Source organism: Sebastes umbrosus, chromosome 2, assembly GCF_015220745.1.
Source record: "Sebastes umbrosus isolate fSebUmb1 chromosome 2, fSebUmb1.pri, whole genome shotgun sequence".
NCBI classification, from domain to species: domain Eukaryota; kingdom Metazoa; phylum Chordata; class Actinopteri; order Perciformes; family Sebastidae; genus Sebastes; species Sebastes umbrosus.
The window spans coordinates 27,226,188-27,252,747 of NC_051270.1; the positions used below are offsets into that span (position 1 = coordinate 27,226,188).

General features: G+C 40.0%; 1 protein-coding gene across 7 annotated transcripts in view; it reads right to left on the reverse strand.

Moving 5' to 3' along the window:
- tead1b (TEA domain family member 1b) overlaps positions 1 to 26,560 on the reverse strand; it is a 57,711-nt gene that overhangs the window by 23,384 nt on the left and 7,767 nt on the right. For all 7 annotated transcript variants that reach the window (XM_037749154.1, XM_037749148.1, XM_037749134.1 and 4 more), the window contains exon 2: positions 18,510 to 18,762. In XM_037749154.1, the coding sequence (XP_037605082.1) occupies positions 18,510 to 18,666 (157 nt within the window). In that variant the 5' untranslated portion in view covers positions 18,667 to 18,762. The remainder of the gene's footprint in view (positions 1 to 18,509; positions 18,763 to 26,560) is intronic.

Here is a 26,560-nt window from a genome sequence, read left to right on the forward strand (position 1 = left end):
CAAATGGCCAGCTGAAAGCTTGCTTACTGTTGAATAATTCATTCTTTTCACCAGGCTGAAAAAAAAAGAAAAGCTCAGTGGGTCCTGGCTGGCTTGCATTTCTTTTTTTCTTGCCTGTGTTTGCACTGCAAAACAACAATTGCTGAAAAAATGTGACCGTCCACATTCAGGACTGAAAACGCTTCTGACCCAACTTTGCTTTTTCCACCTGATGTTCAGAAGGTGCAACATTTTCCCACAAACTAATAAAGAAATTGAAAGAAATTTAAACGTTGATATGCTGATTTTATCATTTACGACATTAACTTTAAATCTGCTTTCCAAAACTTTTAATCAAAACCTGATCAGGAACAATGTTAACAATTTTATTCTTACACGTTTGTCATTTATTCTTGTTTCAAACAAACATTTCAGATTCTGCCATTTTTTTTAATCTCATTCCTCATTCCATGTGCAGTGAGTTCACATGAATTAAGGAAAGTTTGTGCACTCGTCATTTTATCAAATCCGCTGAGTGATTCTGCAGCACCAGCAGCACATACAGTAGCTGTGAACATCTCTTCATGAAAATACTGTTGATGAGTGTCACCAACACTGCTGACATCGGAAACTCATTTAACATCTTACAGTATGTTTGTTGGCTGTTTCTTAGCTGACAAACTAACAGAAATCCAGATTGTTGTCCCAGAGCGGATCCTGGACCTGCAGTCACTAATGTGATTAAAAAAAATAGCACTTTAGTGTAACCTTGTTGAGTACGATTCAACCAAGATATAAGCCTCAGATATTTAATCAAAAACAGAAAAAGTTCCAGATCTTTTTAGTGTCTCCACAAAAACATACATTAAAGAATACAGTGAAACTGTAATAATAATAATAATAATAATAATAATAATAATAATAACAAAAATTTGTGCATTTACAGATAAAAAAAATGCTGCTTTTGAATATTTTGGGATATTTTCGTATCCGAGTTGATCCTAACGTGAGATCTATAAGCTTCTGCACATCATAAAAGGGATTTAAATCCATCTGCAATGGGTATAAAAGACACATTACCTAAAGTTGTTGACATCTGAACACAGCAATAGATTATTATTTATTTAATGTCAGATTCAAAAAAGACAAAGTGATTTCCTTGATTCTTAATGTGAAATATATGGACAGATTAACACACTAAAATGATCGGTGTGTGGAATTAAATGGTAATGTAAAACAATATGACATATGACATACAAATTGACAAACAATTTAAGAAACCATTAATTGCAGTAAGAGATATTTAATAAGAACGTTTTGGTACACAGATCTTCATTAAGTATTTAAGAAGGCAGTGTGCGGGAGTGTTTTGTTCTGTAGTGTCGACCCCTGGTCTTCTCCTACGCCATCCGATCTACCGGTGTGCATAAACTCTGCTCTCTGAAGAAAGCATTAATACGATTTAGTTTAATTCTATAACATTTTCATTGACTAAAACTAGATTAAATTATCTGTAGTTTAGTCAACTAAACCTCGACTGAAGCCGACATTAAGTGACTAAACTAATATTTTTCACCCTTCATATATTTGCTTAAAGATTATACATGAATACATTTGAAACAACTGAAATGCAGTATATTGTATCATTGGTATGATTTCAAGAGGGTTTTTAGAAAAACCTGAAGATCTAAAGTTTGAATTTGAAGAGTTATCTTTCGGTCGATCCCATCTACTTTTTGCCTTGATGGTTTTTCTCGCATTAGTTTTGAACACGACTACAACCGAGTCTGTTTCTGAATGTTAAGTAAAGCCTTGCCTGGAAAGGGCTGAGAAAATTAACTCTTTATGGGGTGTTCCTGTCACTCAAAACAGCAGGAAAAGGATTAAATATTTATATATTTTGACCCCTGAGCAGATTTGTGCTGTTAAGCAGCTGGAGGAACCCTCCACCTGGCCAGACTGAACTCTCCTCTGAATCTCAATGACTCTGGAGGATCTGCGACATGTGAAAGGCACTCCAGCAGCAGCCCCACAAAGAGATGCTGGCTCAACTTTCTCTAGACTGTCCCCAAGTAGCCGATTCCTCATTCAGTCAGAAATCCAATTTGGCCCTCAGCATCCTTCCTCCAAGGAACCTGGGACAGGCTCCCTCTGTTGTGAATAACAATGGAGTGTATTGTCACAGTCCACTGTGGACCAACCTCAGAGATACAACCACACCCAGAAATAGCTTCCCATGCAGTCCCTTAAGACCTCCAGTGTCTAAATCAACTTTTTATGAACTCTACAACCGTGACAACACATACAGCAAGGAGTTTTTCTATTATTCTGCCACCCTGCCACACTTCATCCATTTAAATTTAAACATTAGTTTGCAGTAGTCTCTCACAAGTTGATCAGACTGGAAGAAACATCTGACCTCTCTCTACTTGATCGTAACTGAGCGGCTACGTAAGCCAATAAACAGGTTGCCACATATGACCAATATTTATCATTTGTGTATTACTTCACTCAGGCTGTGTACACACACTTAGTCATGTCTAAGAGGCCCTCTCAGATGACTAGTTCACACTTAATGACTTTAACCCTGATTTTCCACTCGCCAACAGTTTTTTGGAGCTTCCTGACAAAAGCTCCAGATCAGAGGCAAATTGTCGTCGGCTCGGTGCTTGCTGTTCAAAGACGTGAGCTGAGAGGCTCGCTGATAAGTCACCTAGCAGGCTAAATGTCTGACCTGTCGAGGAGCTAACGTGAAAGAAAGTGCAAGACACGGGTTGAGGGGAGACCGGGAAGAGGGGTCACCTGAGGAATTCAACACTAACAGCTAAATTTAGAGCACTTTATTTTACAAAAGAATATAATGTTTTGTTTTCTAACTGTATAAAAGCACTTATTGAAATTTTTTTACAATGTTGTGTTACATCAGATCATTGATATTTATTAAATTTGAATTTTTTGAATTGTATTCATTCACCACATGATTAGAATCTTTTTCTGATGATAAAATGTGTTTCAATCCTAAAACACAGAATTCAGAAAAAATAAAACAAAAAACAAATAATTTGGGAAAAAATAAAACTGAATCTGAATAAAAAAATAAAATGGATTTCATAGGGCCCTATATGAGGATACGTTGCTTCACTTCATACACAGCAATCCCATTCAGACTGTCTTGCTACAATTTGGCTGCATTTTATGTCAATTATCATTCACAATTGTGGGCCACTCAAATAACTTGGCAAAATCCAGGTAATGACACCACGTTTGGACATTTATTGAGTTGGTCCCGAATGAAGACAGCCATCAGAAACACAACAGAATTAGGTTCTCGTCCTTGACTTCTTTCCTTCTTTACTTCCAACTGCAGTTGGAAAAAAGATGCAATCATCTTCTCTACTGATAAATGTGTGATTCAGTGAAGCTATTTGTAAAATGCATTTATACCCTCAAATTCTGGAGCAACTATGTTCAAGCATTAGTCATTTCAACTGTAAGAGCTATTAGAGCCACTACAGGGCTGTTACATTATTTTATTCTCTCTCTCCGTCTTCCTGTGGATGTGAGGACCCTCGCAGCAGAACAGAAATGTAAAAGAAAATATGGATTTTTCCAATAAAGGAAAAGTGTGAGCCACACCGTTTACTCTAAAGACAACATATGTTTGGTTTACATTGCATTCTGGTTTATTGAGGCTTCTCTCAGTGAAGAAATTGGTATATAGTGACATTCCTACAATGGATTACAACCTGTATGAAGCCTTTGCTCCTCAGTTCTGAGGGACTGATACCAAAACGTGACCTTTACTGTTAACTGATAAACGCTCGGTTATCAAGCTCTATTGTTGCTGCGCGTCTCAATCAGCCTCTTATTATTAGCGATGTGGTAATTTACATGAACACACAATTTTTTTTGTCAGATTTGTAAGAATTTTGGTTTCACATGACATAATTCTGCATTTGTGTTTTTGTCTGATGTCACTTATGTGCACTAATAAAAGGATTTAGCAACATTTGAAGTTTCTGGAAAAAAAAGATAATAATAAATATTCCAAGGGACGGGTCTTTTTTTCAATTTAATTGTTTGTTGTTCATTTGGCCATTAATATTGAATGTTGTAGAGAAATACTTAAAATTTTAAGGCAGGTTGTCAGAGGCTTTAACATGGTGTAAAAATACACCCCCAGACAATAACATGTACTCAGTAATACAAAGCATTAGAGCTCCAACCAACGGTTATTTTCATAATCCATTCATCTGGTGATTATGTCCTTGATTACTCTGTTAGTGGTTTGGTTGATTTATTATCAGAAAATTGTGGAAATTAGATATACTGTATTTGAATGTCTTGTTTTATTTGACCAACAGTCCAACACCAAACGATGTTCAGTTTACCATGATATACGACAAAGAACATCAATTAATAAAAAATAGTTGCAGATTAATTTTCTGTTGCTTAATCATTTCAGCTCTACAAAGGATTTTTGCAAAGCTTTTACAAATCATGTTGAAAGATTTTGTGATTGATATTCCTGTAATTTAAGTGACAAACATTTCTGAAATGCCTCTTTGCTTTTAGACATCTTAAATGTGCTAAAATGAATAATAAAGATCATCTTAAACCATCAGGTACAGAATAAGAAAAAAAGAATCCATCTTTAACCTGCATTAAAAACAGGTTTTACAAAACCAATGTAGAATAACATAAAAGAGAAGAGCCAGGCAAATCCATACCACAGATGAATTGTACATGTCTTGTTTTTTTCATCTGACTACATTTCCATGATAACAGTAAAGCAGCATTGAATCAAACACAAAGCCGTGTCATTGAATTCACCAGCGAAGCCTCAATGCACCTGTGCAACATAAACACTGAGGCTAATTTAAGTAATGGCATATTAAACAATTTAACTGGCTTGGTTTCGTCCTCTGAGCATCAAGAACAATACTTTACTGCTCCAGTTTATTTTTACTTTTCCTCTTTTTAAAAGCATCCATTTCCTGTAACAGCACTTTTTTTCTAATGCAGGCACAACCACAGTCACATCTGGCCCAGCACTCTGCCATGAGACGGCGCTGGGCCTGGCCGAGAATCAGTCGGCAGATTGCCTACATGTGTGTGGCTGTCTCTCTCTCTCTCTGCAGGGCCGGAGAGGGCAGCCTCACAGAACAGAGAGTACGCATGTGACGCTGCCCGCACTGTAAGGACACATCTATCATTAACCCTTCATGCAATTCTGAATTTTCGAATCAACACGTAATACAATACAGTTGATGATGTCAACTTGGGCTTTAGGAATTATATAGACATTTTATAGACCAAGTGAGAAAATTATTGGTAGGACATTAGTTGCAGCCCCGACCTACAATACGTCACTAAATCTTGAACAATATTAATTTCTACAGTGAGCAAATATTTAATATGCTGCTGAAACGATAACTCGATTACTTGTCAACTATTAAATTAATCAACAACTATTTTGATAATCAATTAATCGGTTTCAGTAACTTTTAAGGGAAAAAAAGTCAATTCTCTGATTCCAGCTTCTTAAATATGAATATTTTCTGGTTTCTTTACTCCTCTATGACAGTAAACTGAATATCTTTGAGTTGTGGACAAAACAAGACATTTGAGGACGTCATCTTGGGCTCTGGGAAACACTGATCGACATTTTTCACCATTGTCTGATATTTTATAGACCAAACAACTAATCGATTAATTGAGAAAATAATCAAGATTAATCAACAATGAAAATAAATTTTTAGTTGCAACCCTAAATACCATAATCATTTAGTCAATTGACAGAAAATTGTCAACAACTTTGAAAGTAAAATTTCAAATATTTTCTGGTTAAACATGAGTTTTTAGATAAATAATAATAATAATAAAATAATAAATAATCAATTGATCCAAAAAAATATCAATAGTTAGTTGCAGCCCTAAAATCACTTCAAACAGTTCAAAATAACCCAAGGAATCTTTCTGCAGGATCACTTTTTAATAAAAAACATTTGTGTGGTTTCTTCCACTTTAAAGTTATGAAGACCAAAGCCCAGTGTGTGTGTGTGTGTGTGTGTGTGTGTGTGTGTGTGTGTGTGTTGTGGGCCAACACAATGGCCCCAGCTTTCCTGTCATCCGTGATAGATGACTCAAGGGTCTCAGGCAGACATTAGCATCACAATAGACTAAACCAACAATATGAAGGCATTCGTCCCAGGTTTTGGGAATAGCAGGCAGGGGCAGGAAGCCTTTTACTTGCAACATCAATAGGAAACCACTGCTTGCCAAGTGGAGGAGAACCTGTGACTTGTGGCTTGAAAGAAAATTGACAGTGCCCTGTTTTGGAGGGAAAACCCCACGCTATCAGTTTAGCATTGTGTTAGCCCTGGCTGAGAGGCCAAAGGCTACGCTGGCGACTAGGTTCCCGTGTGAAGAATGATTTCACGAGAATGAATCGAGCATAACGGGGGCGGTGAGGTGAGAACACAACATGTCAGTTATGTAAGCTTAAACAATTACAACTAAACATAAAAAGGTCACCCAGACCCTGCAGGTGTTTCCTGAAATGTGGCGGCAATGTTTGTTTTTATCGTGTTTACAAGTACTTTCTCGCCGTTTGGTGATAATGCGGGTCAGAGCTCCTTCAGCAGTAAACTATCTTGTGGAAGTCAGAAGATAATGTCTGCTGATCGTAACATCTGACTCCGGTCCACCAGCTGTTTATAATAAAAGTGCTTTAACCTCCCGTATGGTTGGACCCTCGCACCGGAAGCTTGGGTTCCATAAGAAAGACTTCAAGGCCAGACGTTGCATGCGTGACGCCACAATGATCACAAACACTAAACCTATTCTCTGAGACACAATAGAAATCCCTCCTCCTCCTCCTCCTCCTCGTCCTCCTACACACACACACACACACACACACACACTATGCCAATGCCTGCGGGCTAAAACGGAAAAGTTGAAGCCCATATATCTTCTCATTAAACTGGATCTGCATTTATGTATCACTTATTTGATTCAGTCACCAATTACTGTATGTAACTATAATAACCAGGAAGTATGATGCACACATATAAATATAACTTTTCATTGTAGTATGTTTTTGGCTTTTAACTCGAGATTTCACTTTTTTGGATTCAGTGGTTATTATGGTAATCTTTTTTAACGTTCTCTAATTTACACATAAACCATGTTTTCATAAAATTCTCACAGGCTCTTTCAGTTCTGGTCTGACATGTACATGGGTGTTCCTCCCATATCCACAGGAAACAAGTCTATTCAGTCCTCATTTAGACAAGAAAAGCAGGGACATAAAAACAAGAGAGCCTACAATTAAGAGTAGTTTATTTCCGAGCCTGAGAGTTTCTGAACAGAGGACGAACAGAGGCAAGACAGCGAGTGGGGTTTTCTGCTTTGTGTGTGAATCTATTTTTTGACGATACATTTTCCATACACTGTGATTTTAAAACCGGTCTCTATTTTATGACCACGGAAGCACTGCCTAGGGCTTTTATTCTTTGTCATATGTACTTTTATTTGCACAGAAGGCCTTTTGGTCTAATAAAACATCTTTCTGGTGAGCAGAGAGCTGATGTCATCACAGCACTACAGAGCACAAATGTGCAAACTCATTCACCAGGTCATATTGCTTCACTGACCAAGTTTCCTTCGGAATTCAGCACAAAATGTTAAACAAATTTCCAATAAATCAGCAAAAGAAAATGCATATTGAATGCGTCATTTCCATCCACCACTGTTGTGAATATTAGGAGTTGGAGGAATTGTAGTCTTGCATAGCTAGAGACCTCCACAGCGCTGTGTCAGCACTAAAGAAAGGTCACACATTATCATTCTGGTGTAGGGGGAAAAACATTCTGTTTTTTTGTATTTCTTTAAATCATTCATAATCGTCTTGGGCTGCTGCGACAGTGCCCTTGCAAAATAGTTGGGCTTACTTTTTTGGGCATCGAAGCTTTTGTGAAAAACATTCTAAGGTATTCAAAAGGTATGCAGCGCTCGGGACAGTGCCGCTGCCACACTACTGTACACACACACAGGCACTTCTACACACAAGAAACAGCGTTATCCGTCAAAGTATAACAATAATAATTCATGTTAAATATGAATAATGAATAATGTTGTGGGATTATTCCTTATTTCATGGGCTATTTTGGGATTTATACTTCGAATACTGATTTTGGAGGTTATTTACCATGGCAACGGTCGAAGTTTCAAAGCATTTGGGTCAGCCCTACAAAATACATAGAGCAGATAGCGGAAAAGGAGGAGAATGCCGCGTGAGATACGCTGCCAATGGTAGACTTATACCCACAGTCTACATCCGATGAGTCAAACTAGTGGGGCTTTTCCATTGGCACTTTTGGCCATGCCGAATCAAACCGGGGCATTGCGCCTAGCTGCACCTGAGGTGGACTATCTCTGCAGTCGGGCCAAAGTGCGCCCAACAACCCCAAGCGGGTTGCGGTGACACCTCGCCGACCACGGCCAACCCGTGACCCGCATGTGTTGCGAGACTCAACTCATGTATGTGCAGGAGACGAGAGAGAAAGACGCTGTGTGTTCAGCTCTCAGAACTTTTGTAGCTTCTAACTGAATCTTTGAAGTTTAGTTTCTCTCCCTCATCCCTCTTTGTACTTTCAGCTTTATTTTACAGTGTGAGAGTCGTGTCAAGATGCTGCTGATGAAAACCCAACATTTCCTGATATTGCTGCTTCATAATAAAAGTTTTTAAATAGCAAAATAACTTTTATAGGAAATGAGATGTATTTATCACATTAGCGGAATTAGCGGAGCTTTGTTAGCAACTATTCTTCAACAAAAACTAATACTACAGGGAGGAAGAGTAGCAGCAAAAATAATGGTGGACTTTTATTGTGAAGAATATAGGAAATGAAATGTGCTTATGCACCATTTTACAGACACTCCTTTGACCACTAGTCACAGCCGTGGTTACACACCTTCAAGCGGTAGCCCTGTTGTGATGGAGATGCAAATCCCCTGCCGTGCTGGGCCAAGTCAAACCGAGTCAAGTCAAGCCAGCATGTGTGTATGGAACAGGGGCTTTGGTGAATTGAGATAAACAGTTGGTTGTCGGGTGTCATTAAACAACGGCGGAAGAAGACGGCGCAACGAGATGACGTAATTAAAGTAGTGCCAGTCAAACCTAAAATTATATATTTGTGTTTGTTTTACGTATTGATTTGAGGAACATTACGGTCTTAGACTTAAAGTTAGTAAGTATCACTCAGGGTTTAAAAATCCAGCCACGGCACATTTAGGCTCTCTACATAATGCAGTGTGCAACTGTAATTAACAGCTCTTTAAAAATCCATTTTTTCTCTGGACACCAAAAGAAATCAATACTTAACTTCAAATGACCTTATTGAGCTGGATAAAAGGCTTTATTGCAGGGGCTGGGTCAGGAGCGGTTGAGCTAATGTGTTAGTTGAACAGTGGGGGATTAAAGGTGAGGTGTTCTCTCAAAATCTTACAAGACATCACAAAGCAGCAGGTCACTAACCTGAGCCTTCCTGGAGACACTGAGAGGATTACAGCAGCCAACCTCTGCTGAACTGTGCCTGTGTTCATACGGGGCTGAGGAGGCAAAGACAGCCTCTTTATCACTCAGCAGGTCCAGCCCATTCTATTTCCTCTCTCCCGGCTCTACGCCTCTCAGACGAGGCTGAAACCCGCTAGTCCCAACTCTGTGCAATATACTCACAGGGGACCAATTTGCACAGGCAGCCCTTGTCTGAATCACTCTATCAATTAGGAGCCACTGTGTTTATCATCACATACATTATTGTAGAGGCTGGTCTGGCCATTGTGTTGAGGTGTGCCTCTCAGGAGAGGGAAAAGGGATGAAATAAACGACCGGGGAGTGAAGCCACAGTTGGACAGGCGGCTGGACTAATCTGAAAGGACGGCTGTAATTATGAGTCTCCTGAGGAACTGGCTGTGTGGCGAGTCCCAATGTGTGAACATGGCGCTAACAGTCAGGAAGGTGCACTGCCCCCCTTCTCCACAACAAAGTAAGACACTGAGTCAAATCAATATTTTCAATCTCTCAGGATCAATTCAGCATCTGAGCACAAAGGAAGACACGTTGGCTGTGACCAATATGGGTAAATGAAAAGTCAAACTTTGTGGTCATGATGGGCTCTTCTGTCTCACGTTCTTTTGTAATCATGAGCACAAGCTGAGGGAGTCTGGGCTGAAAGTTGTAATTGAATCCAAGTTTGGAAAGAGAAATACCCCCGATAGTCACGACATAATAAACATGCACTTACTATTACATTACAAGGGTAATAATATGATTGGTCACATATTATATTGGGGGTCAGACCATAGCACAGCATATGATAATTTGATGGCTATGGTTACAGTCTTCCTTTGTTTCCAGGGATGCTGTTCAGTGTTGAGAGACCTTTCTCTATTCCACAAATAGCAGAGAAAGAGATGATGATGTCTCTGTTAGCGGTGGAGTGTAGTCAATGTGCACTGGATGAGAGAATAACACTGGCATTCAGATTCCATTCATATGTTGATTACACAAAATGGTCCCATCAGTGTGAGATGATCTCATCAGAATAAAAGTGTTTCATCAATGGAATATGATGTAATCAGCACGAAACAGATGATTTCTTGAAGAGAGCACGAAAGTGACACTGCATCTTTAAGAAGCCCGGAGTCTCGCTGTGTTTTAGTCAAACAAAAGCAGCCAATTGGGAACGTGCAACCTGAAACCAGAAGCCCGACTCAGAGGGCCTCACACACAGACCTCAGAGCAGGGACACACCCCGTGTTCTCCTGATTCAGGCAGGCAGAGAGCCACGGCCTGCTATACAATCATTCAGTGCAAACACTTCCACATAGACGGTCAAAAAATCACAAACACAGACTCACTGGTCATTTTGTCTGGCTTGTTTCCAGCAAGACAGTTCTAGAAATACATGCAGTAAAAAAAAAATACTGGGGCTTCATTTCTAAAATATTGAATCATAACCAAATCTGTTAATTTGGGCAACACATTTAAGGCCCTGAAACACGCCTTATTTTTTCGCTGTCCTGCCCGTAGTCTGTCCGTGTCGGAGGTTTTTCAGCCGAGTCAGTAGGTTGAATCGCCGGCGGAGCATGTCGCGAGAGAAATCACTCCGATTGGCTGTTAAGCTTAAACAAATCAGTGCACAAGAAGAGAAACTGAAGTGAGGAAAGCAAGAAAACGAGTAAAGTCGAGAGGGCACATACAGAAGGCTCTTCTCATTTTTCATCATCTCATTTGATCATTCCAATACACGGATATTTTCACAACAACATGGCCATCTGGAATGAAGCTAAGTGTTGAGTGAGAGTGGTGTGAATATCGTCGGCAAACGCCGCTTAGTTTCATATACGTATCATAACAACGGCTTGTATATCCGCCGTCCTCGCTCTTCCGGCTTCCATTTTTGAATGAGGAATACAGACTACCGCTACCTGCTGGAAGAGAGAGAGTTATTTCCTCCCATGCAGAACGTACATGCTAACTGGTCGTTGGCTGTAGTCTTTGCAGTGTGTTCAAATGAAACTTGTCGGCCTTCATTGCCACTAGTTCTTTGATGTCGGTTTGGTGTGTCTGGATGATCTGAGGTGCGGTGTCAACTCTAAGTCTATAAACTTGCTACTTCAGATTCGTTGCAGATTCCGTAGTGTGATAAATATGACTACAACATATCCACTATGCAAGACAAAATACTGAATCTCTTCCTCTGAAAGTCATCTTTTTTTTTCTACAATCAAATCCTTTCCCAGTAACATCTCATCAAAGACTGGTCAGCAGCATCACTGCTCACACCTTGAGCCCCTCCGTCACCACTGTTCATGGTGCGCAGCCCTGTGAGGCATGAAACCCCCGACAACATGAGGCTGTGGGCAGGATCTCGCATGAGCCACAACATGTTATGCTTGGTCACCACAACATGGACATGAGTTAGAGCTGAAATCTGCTCCCCTGAACAGACCGCCATCAAATAATATGCACTTCAAAATCAATTCTGCTGCTCAGCAACGGAGGAGTTTCTAAACGTAGATCCATTTTGGGGCTGAGTCTCATTAATTGCACGTTCTCAGAGCCACAGAAACACACATGGGTCATAAGCTAAAGATATGTAGGAATCAAACAACACAAGCACGGTGAAATCCACTAGAACTCACATCATCTACTGCCCCAGATGTTTCCGTCAGCTGTTGTCCAAACAGCCTGACTAGTGTCCACTGGGCATTTCAGACCCATGTGTGCAACTCATTTGCAGTGCAAAACAACAGGTGCAGGAGGACTGTCAGCAAAAGGTTTGTTTAAAGAGAAAAGATCACATAAAAACATACAATATTTGAATGGCACAGGTCAGCTGCTGTTCCTGAATAATGCATCAGTCCAAATTAAAGCGTGTTTCATACCACTGGAGAGACAGGAAGACAAACTGATAGACCTTTCATACTTTGCGTATGACGCTCTCTAGTGAACATGCTTTCAGATGACGTGGACTATTCACATGAGACCGCTGTCACTGGTTAATCTCTGGAGGTCTGCGGCTGTAGTTTCCATACACATTGCTGCTGAATGGAAGAATTACATAAAAACAGACCAAACTAAATTGAGTCTGTTTAGTTTTTATCTCTCACATGCTCTCTCGCAGTCTCTTGGTCTCTCTCTTCTCATTAACAACATATCAATAACGTCAAACAAAATTCCTACCCGAAATAGAAACCTGTTGAGTAGAGATTAATAAATGTGTTCCACTCTGTTCAGGAGAAGAGTCACAAAACCAGGTCGACTCGTACTTGTTGACCCATTCGCATGTTCGAGCCCTGTGTCAGGTTGAAAAGACATCTCCATAGCGACCCACGATAAATACATAACCAGCATGTCACAACCCAACTCTAAAATCCTAATTCAAAAAGACCTCTTCCCTCCCTCATCATACCTGCATCAATACTATTTACACTTTCGACAGTTACTCCTTTACAGGAAGACATAAAATAATTGGACTCTTTTTCACTACCATGTGTGTGAAAACACGGTAGTCTTACACTGACAATGGCAGGGGAACAAATGAGGGATTATTCTGGAGGTGTGTGATGCCTCTCCTGCAATGAAGTTCCTCACACTCCATTCTGCGTGAATGTAGGTGACTCGGAGAGCCTGAGCTGATCCCAGAATTCCTCATTATCCGCCCAGCAGGGAGGATCAGGTCCGCTCGCTCTGTCTCGGAGCATGCTCGGCCCGGTGAGACGAGCCCCGGAGGAGCACAGCGCTGGGCCATCGGGGGCAAGCCAGGTCTGCTCATTATATCTAACTCATCCTTGGCATCTCTGCAAACCAAGTGCCACTTAGTTCCCACAGGAGGGGTCTGGGCTGGATCACTGATGAGATGGCAGAGCAAACAGCAGAGTGGTAATAGGAAAAGCTTTAAATCAAAAGACACATGCGGACAGACGCATAGTGTCCAGCAGTCCACCTACGAGGGGAATATTACAACATATAGGGAAATCTCACATTGGTGACGGCAGTCCATATTTTCAGGATGAATATGCATTTAACAGTATGATTGCTGCTACTGTTAATCAGAAGCAGATTCATAACAGATATAATGACACAAGCATAAAAAGTACCTTAATATTCCCATGAACAGCGACTATGTCTCCACCATAAGCGTTCATAAGCATCAAATACAACCGGTGTACTCGTCTATTCAGCAGCAAAAACAAGAAAAACCCTACACGGGTGTGGTATAGCCTACAAATAGAGTATGTATTTACATATTTATTTGTCAGTAGATGGAATAAAAATCAGTTCTTCCCTTTTTTATCCAACAGTAAGTGAGAAAAATTCACCAATGTCATTTAGCTTGCGGGGCAAGTGCAAATACATAACTCAATGAATAAACATACAATTTGAGTGAAGCGTGTTGTTTCATTTATCAACTCTATTTCTGGGATAAATGAATGCAGCCTAGCACAGCAGGTGAATTATGCAAGTAGGGAGTCTTAGGCCTTTGGCTAGCGGCCAAGGCCCTCTATTTCCTTCTACTTTTTAAAATATTCTCCCAAGTTAACTCTGGGGCCGGGGCAAGTGCCGGCTGATGCGGTCTATGCAGATGTGGTGTCTTCCACTGCAGTCACAATTAGCCTCAGAGAATGGGCACAGCGCCAGCCAACACTGGTCTCAGCACATCTGAAACACTTCAGGTAAACACCACAATAAGCTAAGAAGCAGAAATTAGAAATTGTTTTGTACCGCAACACAGTTGCTATAGAGACTGTTGCTAATTAACTGCACTCTACCCCAGGATAACAAAGGGCTTAAGGGCACTCAGGGCAGCTCCTCTTGTGATGAGCTCTGTGTATGGAACACTATGCCATCCCCAGGGTCGCTCAAATACAAAATACCGGTCTCCTTATAGCCAACTTTCATCTCAGATGCCATGAGAGGTTTTGTGTGGTGTCGGTCTGTGGCTGTTTTAAACCCTACAGACCTGGATTACAGCCCCATATCAGCCTCACCATGATTAGCTGAACACCTTCTCTCTTAAAAGACAAATCACTGGATGTTTTAGGCAAATAAATCCCTTGTAGCAGCATGGAGGACCACTCATTGGTTACTTATCTCTGATGGCAAATCCAAAGAAGTTCACTGTTAGCAAGGAGCACTGCACAAATGGAAATCCTACAAAAAAACACACATTCACGTGGCAAACAGAGCATCTTTGTTTCTACATAGGGCATGCAGCCAGGGTTTGGATTTCATTTAATAGTTTCCAGTTGCATTCTCTAAATAGTAAAGCTGCCTTTATACATTTGACTGTATACATTATTTTATCATGATATCAACAACACATCATACTCCTCTGTCACATTGTTATTCTATTTCACAAATGTCTTACACAACTAAATTTTAGGGGTGGGGGAAAAAATTCGATACGGCATAGTACTGCCATATTTTGTGTGGCAATATTGTATCAATAAACGGACGTCAAATATCAATATTATATAAACTATTAACCTCTTAAAGGCCACTATTCACTATTCTGTCTTTCGGAGGTTGTAGCGGGCTCAGTCATTCATGTGAAAGTAGAAAACCTAAAACATTTATTGGAATGTCATGTTAGCTTGTCGGGAAGGAGGCTAAATAACGCTCCAAAGTTACACTAAACCTCTGACCTCAAGACCTGTGAATGAAAACTCTGAGATGAACAGATGTTGACAAACTGCATAATTTGCAGTTGAAAAAAGGTAATAAATCGCAATTTATCGCAATATATCTTATATTACAAAACACAAGCATATCGCAAAATGTTTAAGATCGTATCGTGACTTAAGTATTGTGATAATGTCGTATCGTGGGGCCTCTGGCGATTCCCACCCCTACAAAATGTATTTTGCAATTAAATACTTAATACTGATTCTTATTTTTACAATATATTCCCAAACATCTGATCAATCATATAATGCAATGAGAGTGGAGAAGACGTTTTTCATCCTTACAGGGAGATACTTTTTGGATTAAATAGGAAAAATGAAACCATTTGTATTGAACAAAACATGTTCACATAACATTTGTTTGCTTATATTTTGACATAAAGAAGAATAAGGAAATGGACAGCTGAGTCAAAAGCAACACCAGTAGGCATTTCGTAAGATTTGCTCATAAAAAAACTGTAAGGATAAGTCCCGAGGAAAAGAGGAATTGAGTCACATTCCAAGCATTCCTCGAAAGATTCACAACACTGAGTTCATTTTTAACACAGATGTAATCCACACAGCTGGCCACTCCCTACAGCTAAGGCCCTTTTGTCTATGATTGATGGGATATGGCTGCAAAACTTAAGAGTGAATGTAGCAATCAACACTCAATAATGATTGTCCTGATGCCTCCAAATGTCACCATTTATAGCAGGCTATTTAAGACCATAACACCATCCAAAATACATTGTTCTGTTCCTGCTCTAATTTTATAATGTGCTCTAATAATAAACCCAATCAGTCTATTCAAAATAAAATATGGCTGCTTTTTTTTTTCAACAAAAAACCCATGGCACCTTAACACCCTTCCTAGCTTTGGGGGATTGTCACAGTTCATGGCATGATGGGATTGGCACTGGGATGCAGCAACAGTTGCAGGGCTGAACAATGAGCTTTGTCCCCAGAAAAAGGCCCCATATATCAGACTGATACCAATCTGTCTTTTGTAACAACAAACTCTGATACGCTAAAAAAGAGCACTGCATCCATAATTCTGCCTTTAATCTAAAAAAACATTAAAAAAAAAAATGTAGCTCTTGTTTTTCCACAGACAACAGCTGAACACCAGCAGTCAGCAGTATTGTCATCATTTTGCAACATGAAACCACGCATTACGTTTCCCTGACTGCGTCTCTTCAGTTTGCACACTTGAAGATGTAAGAAAATCATTTTATTCTTGTGTCAAACAGTTTGGACTCAGTAATGTCAGGAAAGACAGCCCAGTGTTTCTGCTACTGGTGAGACAATGTGTAACCAGATACAGAGCACATCTGGCAGGGTAAACTCTGTTCAACACTACAGTTGTCTCTTCAGCAGATTTTAAGGTGGATTCAACACCACAAAAACTAAACAGTTCTTCACGTTTTGTTATTGGGGTTTTTAATCTATCAGAAGCAATGATCTTTGTCCAGAGAAAGAAAACTTGTTTCAGTTCGTGGATTATATCTTTTTGTCTATATGCCATTTTCACAAGGTAGATTTCCGTATGTTGTCTTTTGCCTCAGTTTACGTTAAATTAATACCAGTTACAATAATTTTCAGTTTATTTACCTAATTGATTGTAGGATTTTAAAAAGAAGCACCTACAACCTACATTTAAAGGGGCTCTGTGTAAGAATCAGAAATTGCTTGTTAATAGTAACACCTGTGGCTGTAAAAGTCAACGGCAGTTGCTCGTGCTCTCACTACGTGGACGCGAGCGAGCATCGGTCAAAACAGTAAGGCAACACACATGAGACTGGGGCTGGTCATTTGTTGGCGTTAGCAGTTAGTTGCACACTGTTAGCCCTGTAGCGGAGCACGCATGACCCGGAAAAAACAGCATGCATTCTTCACATTAAAAGCAGTCTACAGGCTGATAGAGGAAACCCAGAGAGTCGCAGAAGGTCTCATTTTTTAGGTTAGGTTACAACCTGTCACACATTGGCAATAAAAAACAATTTAAAAACGTTTATATGTGTAAAAACTTACATGCAGTCCCTTTAAGGTCTTGCATTTTGGTATTTGATGCAGTAAATGTAAGTATGAGTCACAGTGAGTTTCTACTTGATCCATAACTTGTCAAAAAAGAATAGATTTAGAAGAACATTTAACACTTTTAATGTCCCAGTCAACCAGAAAGCTGAACCTTAATATCATATTGAGGATGTCCGCTGCGTATCAGCGAGGCCTGCACTTAGCACTGCTCATTTATAAGTCTTAAAAAAAAAAAAGCCAAACTGTCGTGCTTTAATCCACAGCAGAGGGACAGCTTCTCTGGCAGCCTCGCTCTGTGTGGGGACGAGGGAATTGGGGGAGGAGACGGTGGGGAGGGTCCTGTTGTCTGAGCCCACATCTTTGTAGTGGCAGCTGAGGGGTTTCACTGCAACTCCTAGAATTTACATTTCGTTTGGCCGGAGCGGGTCACATGACAGCTGCAAGCGAATGCTCTGAGGGGCTTTCTGCTTTCACTTGACACTGACTGACTGGCTGTGAGACGGTCCAACACCACAGAGAGAAAATATTCCCTCTTTCCATGACATCACCCAGCCAGGAATGGGGGGAAACAGAGGGAGGAGAGGGGGCACAGCTGGTGGAAGCCGCAGTACCATCTGCTACTGACTAATAGTTCATGCTGCTTTACTTATAAACTTGCACTTCTGTGAACCAGAATAGTGGCTGTATGGTCACCATCACATCCATTTGACAGCCTTCTAATATTACATTACTGAGCACAGCCGTCTATTGATTTTTCTTTTTAAAGGAATAGTTTGGAAAACATGTTTATTCACTTTTTGCCACGATTTAAACGAGAAGATCGATACCACACTCTCGTCTTTCTGTTAAATATGAAACTACAGCCCGCAGAAAACACAGTCCCACGACAACCACCTGTAAAACCGCAGATTGTCATTTTTACGCTTTCTTTTTTTGTATGGATTAAACAAACGAGACACAACATGTTAACTAGTGAGCTTTAGGGGGGCTGGTAGGCAGATTTTATTACCTTTGAACAATGCCAGGCTAGCTGTTTCCCCCTGTTTCCAGTCTTTATGCTAAGCTAGGCTAACCTACTGCTGGCCGTGACATGAGAGGTATTGATCTTTTCATCTCCTTCTCAGCAAGAAATCAATTTAGTGTATTCCCCAAAATGTCAAACTATTCCTTTAAGCTCCCTCAGTTTTCACCTTAGAAAAACTACACAGATAACGCTTGGGTTAAAACTCACACATCCACCCGTCTGTACTCACCATACATCTTTCCCTCATCAGAGAGGATGATCTTCCTGCGTCCACATGGAGGATAGATGGCCAGGGCCTCCTGGAAGCTCTGTTCAATATCAGGGCTCCACACCCCCTCGGCATCGTTGTCCATGGGCTTGTCTGCCGAGTCGCTCATCCTCTCCATGTCCTCGGCAGGGCTCTCGCTGCCGCTCCAGCTGCTGGGATCAATCGTGGCGGTTGGGCTCTCCAAGCTGACGCCTGGAGCAGACTAGGGAGAGACCTGGAATTCCCAAATAAACAAACACAACCAAACGGTCACTCTCCACAACAGAACAACGGGCATCTGCTTCCAAAAAAACCCCCACAGTACACACTGTTAGTTGAGAGCACAATATGGAGAAGAAGCAGCCAAACAAGCTTGGACATCGCCAAGAATGTTGTTGACTTGATTTACAATGGATGTTATGGGTTTAAACAATTGAACATTTTCTCTCATTGATGTGTTGCACTTCCTTTTTATGAAATGACAGGACACAGTGCAAATGGTTGCATTTAAAACTTGTTTAGAGATCACATACATGCTTCAGACTATGATGAGAAATGCAACCCATGCCTGAAAGATGAGGCGTATAGCCACAAAACACTACACAGTTTTAAAAAGTCATGGAGCGATTGAAATTCACCCTTATCCTGCATCTGTGCAGTTGCTTTTAAATTTGTATATCTTAACAAGCTGTAACAAGCTGTGCCCCATCAGAATTAATTAGTCACCCTAAAGTTGATTCCTGGAGCAATAAATCTGGGTGGGGAAATGAGAAAGCAGCATTTGACACTCGCCCAACAGGTGAGACCGTGGTGGTAGATGGCAGCTTCCAGGTGTAAATGTGTGCAACTCTGTGATTGTGAAGAAAGATATTTCTTCAAAAAACATTCATGTTCAGCAAGACGATGCTGTAAAAATGAAAGTAGAAAAAAAAAAAATCATTGTGGCTCACGTCACCAGTCGGCCACAGCCGTCACACCATGACGGAATATAAAAATTAGACACTCGAGCCACACAGAGAAGCCATAGGAGGTTGTTTAAGAAAAAAGAGGAGACCTGCAGGCATCACAAGAAAACTACTGTTTACAGATTGTGGCTCAATCCAAGAACCAGCCCCCTTTGTGCATCTTACCAAGCTGCTCACACAGCTGGAGAAAGTCTCATCTCACCGGCGGCTATTGACAAGACCAACAAGCTCCTGGGTGAATCTGCAGCTAATAAGCTGAGGACTGCATCATTATGCAGTGACAGCTTCTGGGGCAGAACACGTTGCATGTCCAGAAACATAAAACAGCAGACTATCCCACATTTTATGGGAAATGACGATTACACACTAAAGCTTCATGAATGCTGGACTCCAGAGAAGCATGTGTGTGGTAAAATGAGATTCAGCAGTGTTGCGGTCAGTGTAAACTGTGTGGCCTTCATGAATGGAGAGCATTCTGCACAAAGTGGTTTTAGCAGCCGCAGGGAGTCCGACCCAGGACTTCAAGAGACTTTGACAGAGTTTATTAAGGTGGTTAAATCACATAAGAAAGAAAACATCAGAATGGATTTAAAATGTTCCGTGTTGAGTGTGTAGGGAGAAAATAGCTCAGTTGTCATGTAGAGGTTGAATTTATACTTGTATGTGACTTGCATGGCAGAAGTGTGCTGGATAAAAAAAACAAAACGGACACAGCAGACACACAGTTCTGTTTATAGTTCATTGGGCATGTAAAGCCCGCATATACAGCCTGCATGGTCATATATTTCGGGAGGCACGCCAACGCTCTGCATGGACCCTTATGGGCAGATCACAACATTTATGTGACGCAGTTTCAGGGTTCAACGTTAATGTTTTTTTCACTTGCCCGGTCGGGCAGAAATCTACTTGCCCAAAGTCAATTTTAACTTGCCCCTATACAATTAGTTTTATTTCTTAGCAGTTATCAATTAACAACAAAGACTATAGTTAATTGTCATGTTTGATCTTTTTTTTTAAGTAAATTAATCTGGAGTTTCACACGACCTCTAACGCCACCCAACTAAACTCCTGTTTCCAGGATAATTAAAGTGCTCACTTGCACTTCAGCTCATAAGCTTTGTATTTACCCGCTGCCATTTTCTCGATCGTGCCCGATCGGTATAATGCATGGGAAACTCTCAACAGAGATGAGAAGGAAGCGAGATGGCTCACTCCTTCGCTACTTCCATCAACAGCTCCGGAAAAAAACAATGCGTTTAATTATTTTTTACTACTTGCCCGATCGGGTAAGTGAGTTCCTAGATTTACTAGCCCGACTTGGCATTTTTTGGTAATCTCTATTGTTGAGGGCTTTGCGGCCATACCTAAAACTATACTTTTGACTTTACGAGGGAATAAGTGCCATCATACTATAAAAAGTTCGAAAGAATATAAAAGTTTTCTCTGAGTTTTTGTTTTTGTCAGATTATCCTGCCAATGCTGATTAGAAAGCAGATTAGCATCTTGAATGTGTCCATGCAAGGAAAAAGAAAAAAGAAAACAAACTAGTAAACTCAAAGCATGTGAGACAAAACTGTCTTAATATGGGTAAATAAATAACGTATGCAGGGGACTGAATGTTTGAAAAAGCTTGTGGCAAGCAAGTTCCGTCATCTCTCAGAGGGAAGAGAGCAAAGCAACAAGTGGATCAGACATCTATGAGTAAACAAAAGAGGAAATTCTCTTAACAGGCTGTATACACAAGGCTTGTTTCAGCTCTGTTTTTCATTGTCCAATGCAGCGGTCTATACTGTAACTGCTCCTGCGTCCCTCACACTGTGCAACCTGAAGTGTTATTTTAGGCTTCACGTCTATTTTTTCACATAAACACAATAAGTACATGATTGTATATCGGGGCTGTGAACTCTCTGATTGCTCGACATGCAGCACTGTGACTGAACGGATCCAGTGTACACCGTGTGATGTGTTGAGGAGCTCAACACGTCTTGTATAATGAAGCGACACTGCGCTCCGTTTTGCTTACGTGCAAATCAAAGCCACTCTAACATTCAGTAACATGTCGACGTATGTTAAAGCGACGTTTTTATCTACAGTGTAGCTCAAGACAAACACAGAAACAGATTGGACCTTCAATGTAAATAAATCTCAGAGTTTGTGTAGACTGTCAAACTGTTACTGCCTTAATTCACGATCCAAAATGCTTTTATGTTTCACTTCCTTTACAAACAATTCACTGAGGTTTCTCTCTTTTCTTAATCTCTCCCCTCTTTCCAGACAACTGCTTCCTCCCTGAGCAAGATCCCATTCAAGCAGCACAAGCTGTCAGGAAGTGGGAATAGTAGCATATGTTTCTTCCAGCATGTCAGTTCATGAGGGGGAAAGGGGGGATGGGAGCAAGCTGTTGGGGGAAAAAAACTCCCAGAGAGCGGAGAGAGCCTTTACTGAATTCCGTTTTTGTGTGCTGACTGCTGACACAGCAGAACTAACTCACAAACTGATGAGGGAGGGGGGAAAAAATCCCATTTCAACCACTAACAGGCTGGGACTCTTTCTAGATGTGCTGCTCCTCTCATCCCAAATGATGAACTGTGCTCATAATCACTTCCAGCTTACATTTTCACAGCAAGATGAGGTTCTGAAGAAAATATTTGTTTCTATCCTCATCAAGTCCAAACATTAAATTACAGTGGTATTTGTACAAGCAACTTTGCATAGATATCTGTTTCTGTAGAGTTGCTGCCAGTATGTTTCAATAAAGCTTTAATTCCTCGCAAACACATTTCAACAGCTTTACCAAAACAACCCAAGGAAAAAGAGAAATATTACAGCTAAACCATAAGTCTACTTTTATCCATAAGTTATAGGGGTGGGGGAAAAAATTGATAAAGCATAGTATCGCTATATTATGCGTGGCAATATTGTATCGATACACGGACATCGAGTACTGATCTATTATTATATAAACTACTAACCTCTTAATAATCCGCTGGCCCGCCTACGGCTATTCTGTCTTTCAGTAGTTGTAGCGGGCTCCCTCTTAAAGGTAGTGTGAAGATACTGGTATCATATGAAACTAGAAAACCCTGGGTTTGTCACGTTAGCTTGTCGGGAAGAATGCTAAAAATCGAAGTCGTGCTAAATTTTGGCAAGGAAAAATTTGCATGACCATTTTCAAAGGAGTCCCTTGACCTCTGACCTCAAGATATGTGAATGAAAACTCTGAGATGAACAGAGTGAAAACGGTATCTTATTAAATAAAACAGATGTTGATAAACTGCATAATTTGAAGTTGAAAAAAGGTAATATATCGCAATATATCTTATCGCAATACTCATCATATCGCAAAATGTTTAAAATTGCAATAAGATCGTATCATGACTTACGTATTGTGATAATATCGTATCGTGGGGCCTCTCTGATGATTCCCACCCCTAATAAGATCACAAACATTTTTGTATATCCTTCTAAATCTCTTATTATTAAATATATGTAATTTTTTTATGAGCACTGGTTCTCTGTTTTATTGTTACGGTAAATGCATTGTATTATTAAACCTCAACTCCACCTACTATTCAATCAATAAAGGCTATATCTAGAAAGGCTATGCAACACCTCAATATAATCATTTTGCCAAAACCAAAATCGGTTTCAGAGAGCATCAAGAGAGGGGAAAAAAAGTCAAGACAGCAACAGATAAACATTAATACTTCTCTTCTACAAAAATTACCCCATAAACTCTGTTTCTCCAGAGGGCTTTTCTCTAATATGAGATCAAATATGTCTTCAGGATGCTGATCATTATCGGAGGGAAAATGAAACAGCACACATAACACAACAAACCTGACAACATTGGATAGACTTTCAACTTCCACCCCACTCTCTTCAAAACAACAACTGTTAAATTTGTATTTTGTCATAACTTCCCAATGTGTAATTATAAACTCTGACAAGGTTGGGGCAGTGGTTTAAGTGCACCTGATAGGGCATCAATGAAAGGCAGGGCAACAATCCTGAGGACCCCAGGGGATTGAAGCTTTCAAGATAACTTTGAAGTGAAGTAATAAAGGTTTTAACTACAAGCCTCACTTTTACATTTTGGCGAAAATCCACCCTGCTGTGCGTCGCACATAACCTTGCATCTATGTCCTTCAGGTCATCCAGAACTCCTGGCATACAGTAGGCTTCACATTTCCAACTCGATTGATTTCCTACAATTTCAAAAGGTTTCTGAAATATATTTGCAAACTGGTACTTTTTTATCCAAGCAACACAAAGCCTCAAAATATGTCAAAAGTTTGCTTTTGGTTACTTTTTTCCTAACAAATTGGTTGATTTGACCTTTTTCTATCTGCTTCTTTGACATCTTAGTAATGTTTCATGACTTGAATTCAAATATGGTGGACTTTTAAATAAAAAAAAAAAAATCTTTCTTAAACACCTTGGGAAATCATTTTCAACAAATTCCCAAAAAAAAGTTTGAACTGAAACTAAATTCATTCAACTTTAACTTGGTGGCTGCAAACAACAGATGTTTGGAGAATGTGCAAACTAATCATTTATATGACCATGAATAAAATATGGGTGCAGACTAATGCAACAATTAAGCATCCATAAATAATTTATTGAAGGATTTAAGCATTACTTGTTAACTTATATTATAAAAAATATAAATTGTTAGCAACATGATTCCTACAAAAGGTGATGTAAAGCTACATTTGTTAACATTAGATGATGTTCAAATTAATGCAGTTCCTTCATTATGAATTGACAATTGACCCACTATATTTTGTACTGCAGAACCAGTTCTTATTTCGCGTTCGTGGCGGAATATATTATATTGTTTGGATGATCTGTGGAATTACTATTCCACCCTTCATTGATGCTGCGCTGTCAAAACTTCAATGTCGTTAATAAAATGTTAAATTATTACCAATATATTATGGGATGTGGTGGAATAATGAAGGACGAAAGGGATGTGGGGTTATTTAGGTGTGCAAAAGGTGTCCTTTTTTATTGATCTATTAAACTGGTAACCCTGTTATCTATATCTTCTTGTGTCAAATGAAGATGGGGTTTGTTGACTTGTCCTCATACAAACACTGAAAAAATACAGGATAAAAGTCATCCCCATCTTCAATAGATTACTTTCTTAGCATCCTGTGACATCAATTGGATGCTTTTGCCATGTGCAACATGTGAATAACGGCAGAGTTGTCAATGAAGACGGTCTCTTAGCGCCTCAGAATCTGTGGACTAATTATGTCCGTCAAAAGAAGGTATGAATGTCACCCATAGAAACACTTGTGGCTTACAGATAATTGCATACTTCTGTTTTTGCAGGGTGTTCACCATAGAAATGGTCTTATTTGTGAGATGCGGGGTGGAGATGGCCTGCCATGCAATAAGTGAATGTGGTAGCTAAGCAGAGTAGTAGCTGTGACATGGCATTATGGGAAATTACACTTACCGTGAGATTACATAAACCACTCACCAAGCTGGAATCCAGCTCCTTAAATTAAGAGAACCCATTTCACCCATCAGACAGAGCAAGGTAATGAAATAGCAGATGAGAGGTCTCAAATGTAATTTTCCATGTGGAGTTCTTTTGTGCCGTTATCTCAGAGGGTGCAATAATGATTCTGTGAATGACTTTTGTGCACCCCATAATGGCCCACAGTAGTTAAGGCCACAGTGTGTAAAACTATAATTACCATGTGATTTCCAAACTCAACATTTTCAGCTTGTTGTAAAGACATATCCTGGCCTTTGCATAGTTACAACAGCAATGCCAAAAATATTCCATTTGGAGCAACACGTAACCAACTATGAACATTTACAAAGACTGAAATTTCATTGAGTTTCTGTCATTAAAATAAATTAATTACCTCGGGAAAGGCATCTTTATGGAATGAAGTCTTTGACAGCAGGTCTTTGAGGACCTTGAAATGCGGTTACAGGGCAAAATAAATTAAGCAAAAATCTATGGAAATACTCTTTGAATTTAGTTTATTTAGAAAGATTTACTACACAAGGCTAAGTTAATTAATAAATTAGAAGTTAAGAAAAAAAATTTAGCACTTTTAACCTACTGCAATTTCATTTCAGAATAAAAATGGGATGGATGGCAGGGACATTTTTAATTACCGCAGTCATGTCAAAAACATTTCCAAACAGACTAGAATATGTCACCAAACGACGCAAGAATGTCAGGACAAAACTATTGATTCTGTATTGGATTTTCTTTTAGGTTTCATGAATAAATCTACGGGTTTGGAGTACAGATGAATAAACAAGGTTTTCAATACCAATTTCCGCAGGTCCACTGGAGAGGCTAAAAAGCTTACTTATGCCGCCTCTGTTATTGGCAGTGGCCTAGTGTTTATTTCATGCCTCTTTGAACCTGCAGGCTGAGATGCCGTGAATCTGTCTGATATCATCCCACTCAAATGTGAGGCCTGGATCCCAACGCCCAGCAACCATCAGGCCACTGTGGGATCAATCTTTGTTTGCCAGAGAATAGGATTGATTTACAGGTTCTGTCAAAGCAGCCCTCTCTACCTGCCTGAGACGGAGAAACAGGTAGCAACAACATGACCTGGACAACATCAGATATGTCGGCTAAAGGTCTGAACAACAGAGGCAAAATTGACTGTAAATCTAAGACACAAAAATGTCTTCTGCGGATACCCTGTCCTGCCAGTAATACCAAAACATATAAAAATACAATTGACCATTCAAACATGAAATGTAATGAAAGCTCAGAAGACATTTGCCTATCAAAAATTTGCAGTGCATTCCAGACAGCGTGCGCCCATGTCACCGCGGTGTGGAGTGCGAGCGGAACACATAAAGCTCAGGAAATTAAAGCTGTAAATAAAGGTCCGTCAGATAAAGGATCTCCTGACAGTTATGAGAGCAGAGGAGGCCGAGAGCTGGCCGCTGGCTCATTCAGGACGCGTGCGAAGGGGCATGAAAAAACAAATCACAGTGATGAGCATGAAGGCCACCATTTGCATTTAGCTCTGCCAATTCACACCGACTTTCATCTCTTTTCTTCTTCTCTAGCGA